Genomic DNA, 6,384 nt, shown 5'->3' with positions numbered 1-6,384 from the left:
GGCTGAATATTTCGATTAATAGAAAAAACAAGGGTTCGACTGAATTATATGAAAAAATAAGTGATTAATATGACACAAGTAAAGAGAGTAAAATAGTACCATTACACCTACCTTGCGGAAGTGGCAAATCCTACCAAGGGAGACACAGTGGAATAGGAATATGTATTCCAAAATTTTTGAATTTTTTGTTTGTATGCACCAAAACGGGATTGGAATACGAAGCAAAAATGGAATACGTATTACATTTTTGGTCCAAAAAAGGGGTTTTGCAATTCCACCAAAATAGGGGGTATTGAAATACGTATTCCTATTCCATTTTTTTTAATTTTAGAAAACATAAATTTTTGGGTCCGCGAATTCCTATCAAATATTGGCTAAACCAAACGGAGAACAAGAATACGTTCTATTCCAGAATACGTATTCTAGAATTTGCATTCCTATTCCCCTCACCAAACGAACCCTTAGGTTGCTTTGGCGAGCGGAATAGAAATACGTATTTTGGAATAGAAAATGGGGCTACGTATCCTTGTTCTCCGTTTGGTTTAGCCAATATTTGATGGGAATTCGTGGACCGCAAAATTTATGTTTTCTAAAATAAAAAAAGTTGGAATAGGAATACGTATTCCAATAACACCTATTTGGGTGGAATTGCAAAACCCCTATTTTGGGCCAAAATTGGAATACGTATTCCTATTTTACTTCGTATTCCAATTCCATTTTGGTGCATCCAAACAAAGAATTCAAAATTTTTGGAATATGTATTCCAGATTACGTATTCCTATTCTGCTTGCCAAACAGACCCTTATTTTATTATTATTATTTAAAACTCCCTTTCACTGTGGTAAGATTTACATTTGAGTTTATGATTAATAAAGTGTGGAGACAGAATTGCTAATAAAGTTTTTTTATTAATAAAGTTTGGTTAATTATGTATGAGAAATGAGTAGGTGCCTCCACTACGTTTTTAAATATTAAAAATCAATTATTATCACAAATAATATCTAAATCTGATATTTCTATATAAATAAAAAACACAGTGGTACAAATTGTGGTAGTGCTTTTTTGAATTTAAGTTGAATACAATGAATGTAATTATAAATATGTTTTTTCTCCATGGTCAGCCAACGAGAGAAAATAATTTCACATCCATGTCATACATGGACTCTCCTCGTGACATTTTTGTCCATTTCTACAAATATAAGATGCACTACATATTAAAAATTAAAAGTTTTAGGATGAATTTTTGTAATCTGATTTGATTTTTAATTTTAATGATTATAATTTTTCTTCATGTCTATAAGAGTATATATCAAAAAATTATATTGTTTATATTAAATATAACTTTTTATAATATAATAGCATTTGTTTTATAGTCCATAAAAGACAAAGAGTCTTATATATTACATTCAAAATATTTTTAAAGCTATCTAGGTTCTCTTCTTTATGCTTCTAGTTTACATCAACCCATAGTAACCGTGCAACTTCATTTACACTTCACACTTCAACAAGATTACAAATATATTTGCATCTTACATGAATTTTTAAAAATAGATTTGCATATTACATAGATTTCATAAGAATGTAAAACCTTTTTTTACTATATAAGATTATTTTTCATACATAGGATCTCTTACAAAAAAAATTAGATAATAGATTTTAATACTTTCCAAACATGTGGTGAGATCAAAGAAAAGACTAACACTCCCTAAGCAATAAGGTTTACAAATAAATTGTAAATATAATGAAAAGTAATTGCTCAGATATCTAGAACAAGTGCCACATAGTGGCATGTAATTGTCCTAATAGTTTAGAAATTATTTATTATATAATTTTCTATATTTAATTAAATATTAGAAATAATTAGAATATTAAAATTTTAATTTTAGTGTTACACTAATTAAGATTAAAAACATTTAACATTAATAATACTATCTATTAAAGAACAATAGTTATCAAATATGTACATTAAATATAAACCATAATATATTTAATTATACAGTTTTAAAATTCAAAACTATTTAATTCTCCATTCTTATAATTGTTGTCTTCAATGAATTAAAAAAGAAAATAAAAAACTACATTACTCAAGGCTTATATATAATATAATTTTCTAAACTTTTCTATTCTTTTTGAGACATTTTTTTTATAATTAATACTTTTGTATTTTGTATAATGAGTTTTAAAAAATTATTTTAATTTAACTTTTGTATAATGATATTAAAAAAATTATTTTAATATTAAAATTAAAAAATTAAATTGTAGTAAAAGATACGTAAGAAAAGTGAATATTACTAAATGAAATTTCAAAACTAAATCAACAAAATCTAAAAGTAATAATTTAATATTAAATTAAGTTTTGAAATGAAATAATTAGAACTAAGATTTAAAACTTAATAATCATCTTAATTCATTATGTTTAGGTTTGTTTATAATGTGCATTCTGAAAATTGTGGCTAAAAAATGTGGTATGGAAATAGCTTGTACAAAAAAGGGTCTTATAAGATCCAACCAATTTAACCAATCATATTTCAAATAAATATTTTTTTATAATATACAAATTGTATTGATAAATATTAAAACTTTTGAAATATGTCACTTAGAAAAAAATAATAATCTATGATTGGTGGAAACTAATTTAGTTTTAGGAGAACTGAATGTAGTATATATTGCCTATGCAATTACAATAATGAAATTTAAGATTATTATTAATATTTTTAATTTAGTTTGACCTCTTGCACTATTAATTCTTTTAAACTATAATTTTTTTTACTTCTTTTAATCCCAAAAAGTTATAATTAATATTTTTTTAGATATTTATTTGATAGTTTTATTTTTACTTTAAAACTAAGTTTATTTAATAATTTTCATTCTAATAATTATGTCATGTTTATAAATCATTAAAATAAATAATATAATTTTTTTTGTGGATGGGTAAATGGTCGAAGTCTGCATTAGTTATAATTAATTATTCCGTTGTGTTATAAGCCATTGTCTTTTTAATATATTTCTTATTATTAATTATTATAAAATATTTTATAATTATAAAAAAATTGACAAATATAAATTATTATTATTTTTAAATTATTTTATTTACATATTTCAATATAAGAATTATAATTTTAGTATGAATAATTTTAATATATATCATTTGTATTTTTTATTACTATAGAAGATAATTTGTTTATATTTATATATTTTTTTTTGTATATTACTTATTATTATTATTTTAATGTATATTTTATTATATTGAGACACTTGTTAACCTAAGATGTATCTACATCACATTTTTAATTTGTAAAACTCAAATATAATGATCATGATATAAAGACCAATAAAAATATCAAACAATATATAACCTCTCATCAATAATATAATTTAACATTTTACAATTTACTAAAAATGGCAATTAACAATATTTGGCTAAACTATGTAATAAATAATTATTCCTGTATAAACTTATATAAACTTATATAATTATCCTTCTTAGATCAACCAACTTAATTGACTAAGTATGACTTTTACCTTTCCCTCTATCTATGTATTCTTCACTATCTTTATCTCCTATGTCAGAAGTCGTGACTCTCCCCCTTTGAAGTTTCTTTTTTTTTTGGAAATAGTACATAACAGTCAACTTTCCGAAACAAGACATAAGAAAACCTAACTGATTGTTTCTATGTTTGAAAAAGACAGTTCTTAGCCATAATAATAATATATGAGAATAATCAATAAAGTGAAATGGGCACCATAAAACAATATGCTGATGACAATATTATTTTGTTTGTACATGTCAAAAATAATAATGGCTATTTTATGTACTCCCATAGACATCCACTTGTCTAGACTACTGGTTTAAGCATCAAAGGCAAACCAAGTTTTGGTTGAGGATTGAAGAAGACGGTAATGGGTTCATCGGCTTCCATCGAATCCCAATTATATCTTAACACTAAATGATAGAGAAATACTTCCATTAATATCTTTGCAAATTCATTGCCCGGGCATATCCGATTTCCCTGTCCGAAGGGGATGTTAGAAAACGGCTCATGTCGTTCATTGAAGCGATCTGGAGCAAACTTCTCTGGGCTGTCAAAGTAATCCCCTCTGTTGCATGTTTGTCTGATAGAGTAATGAACCTGCAAGTGATAAGTTTTATATCACAAAGTGATAAGACCTCTTATCTTCTTCTGCAAAAAAATAAAAATAGAAACAATTAAATAAGAATAAATACGCACTTTCCATCCCTTTGGAATTGTGTAACCGCCATACACAACATCTACTTTTGCCTGCTTGAATCCTCCAATTACAGGAGGCACAATACGCATTCCTTCTGATATCACATTTTTCAAATACTCCACACCTTTAATCTCGTCCCAAGTGAGAGGATCTCCTTCTTTCTTGCCATCTCTGAGCTTCTCGCAATCTGGATTGCCTCATTGTAATTATACAAAATATTAGGTTAAGGAAATAACATCTTTTCAATAGTAGTCTTATTTAAAATTAGGTTAAGCATACGAGTACCTTTGCGAAGGTGTTGTAGGACGTGTGGGCAGAGGGAGAGGTGCTTGAGAATGGTGGCCAAAGCGGAGGCAGTGGTATCATAACCGCCAGTGAAAAAACCCATCAAGTTGTCTGCAAGCTCCTCGTCGCTCAAGCAACACTCGCTCCCCGCAGCCTCTTGCATCCTCAAAACCATGTCCAGAAAGTTTTCTTCATCTTCTTCAGTCTTGATCAAACTGGTTTTACGCAGATGGATCAGCTGAGCAATCTGAGCAACAAGGGCCGCGCGAGCGCGCTTAGCCTTGCCAAAGGCGGTCCAGGGAAGATCGAGAGGGTGAGAAAGAAGCCCAGCGTTGAAATCATGAAAGTGCCGCCTAAAGCTCTCCAACTCTTCTTCCCCAGCCTTCAACCCCATAAAATACTCCGCCGACATACACAAAGTCATTTCCCTCAATTTGCCATGGGCGTTAATGACTTGGCCAGGAGTCCAATCAGAGCCCAGATGGCGCAGCACGAGCCTTTCAAACCTCCCAACGGACTTTTTAAGGGTTTCGATCCCGAGCATGGAGTGTATGATGCGGCGCATCCTTTTGTGGTCGGCGCCTTGGGAAGTAAGCATGGCGTTGTCTCCGATGAGAACGCTCATAGATTTAGGCCAGCTGTTTCTGAACAACTTGTTTTCGTTGATCAGGACGAACTTGTTTGCCTGCGCTCCCAACACGACAACAGTAGGGCTGCCCAGGATATGTGTCGTGAAAATCCACCCGTGTTTAGCATACCGTGTGTCGTACCACGCGTCCAGATCGAGCAGGTTACCCCATGACCTCAGATAATCGAGGGATTCTCCCAAGTAAGGAATACCAGTCCTTCCTGGAGGTAAGGGGGGCATATTTCTTGTAGACTTCAGTCTTATGGCCGCCCAGATAATTGGAGCATAGAAAATGGCACATGCATATGCTATGCCAACAACGATACAGAAAACTAATGCAGCTGCTCCAATGGAGATCCAGCTGCAGTTGTATATTGGATTCCACAGCACAGACATCCTCCACAACGCTACGCTGAATTTTTATCTGGAATGTTAGAGAAATACGGCTAGCTTTGGCTGGAGGAATTTTTCAGTCTGCAAGAGATTTTATATGGCTAATTAGAGTCTTTGTTCATCTTACTTGAAGATATCAGCCATGTGCAACCCTACACTTTGCGTGGATGAGTGGAGGGCATTCAACGAAGACGGCGATGATACGTGTTAGGATTTAACTCTCATTACCACGCCTAGCAGTGGTTCGTCCGATATGGGTTATTGTTCTGCACATGCAGGAAATGACGTTTTCGTTCTTTTCTCAAAGAAAGATGAAACAGGCATTCAACGAAGACGGCGATGATACGTGTTAGGATTTAACTCCCATTACCATGCCTAGCAGTGGTTCGTCCGATATGGGTTATTGTTTTGGATGAGTGGATGAGTGGAGGGCATTCAACACTACACAATGCGTGGATGAGTGGAGGGCATTCAACGAAGACGGCGATGATACGTGTTAGGATTTAACTTCCATTACCACGCCTAGCAGTGGTTCGTCCGATATGGGTTATTGTTCTGTACATGCAGGAAATGATATTTTCGTTCTTTTTCAAGCTTAATTTCTTCCTTAGTGTGTGATGTTTAAGGCTGGCCGATCAAACATGATTAAGAAGTATACTGTTCGATCTTATCATGAATTGAATAGACATCGGCTATGGTGCAACTTATTTGCACCGTCGATAGCCGTGCCAACTTTCAAAGTTGACGGTGATATGACGACATGTTAGGGGTGTCAAATTCTCAAATAGTAGTGTAATACATAGGAATGATAAAGTTGATAATGAGCAATATATTATTAGTTGATAAAG

At 31.7% G+C, this 6,384-nt stretch overlaps 1 protein-coding gene across 1 annotated transcript; it reads right to left on the bottom strand.

The window, feature by feature from the left end:
• Positions 1-3,726: 3,726 nt before the first annotated feature.
• LOC149561267 (cytochrome P450 716B1-like) lies at positions 3,727-5,655 on the bottom strand. The gene is made up of 3 exons (XM_089825048.1): positions 4,516-5,655; positions 4,230-4,417; positions 3,727-4,130 (listed from the first exon to the last, which is right to left on the bottom strand). Exons 1-3 carry the CDS (start codon positions 5,537-5,539, stop codon positions 3,837-3,839), a joined length of 1,506 nt encoding a protein of 501 aa, XP_089681174.1. The 5' UTR covers positions 5,540-5,655; the 3' UTR covers positions 3,727-3,836.
• Between the last annotated feature and the right edge of the window lie 729 nt (positions 5,656-6,384).

Source organism: Cupressus sempervirens, chromosome 4 (assembly GCF_028749045.1).
Source record: "Cupressus sempervirens isolate cs-2001-9-10 chromosome 4, ASM2874904v1, whole genome shotgun sequence".
Classification (NCBI taxonomy): Eukaryota; Viridiplantae; Streptophyta; class Pinopsida; order Cupressales; family Cupressaceae; genus Cupressus; species Cupressus sempervirens.
The sequence above is the reverse complement of the archived record's forward strand: the minus strand, read 5'-3'. Positions and strand labels throughout refer to the sequence as shown.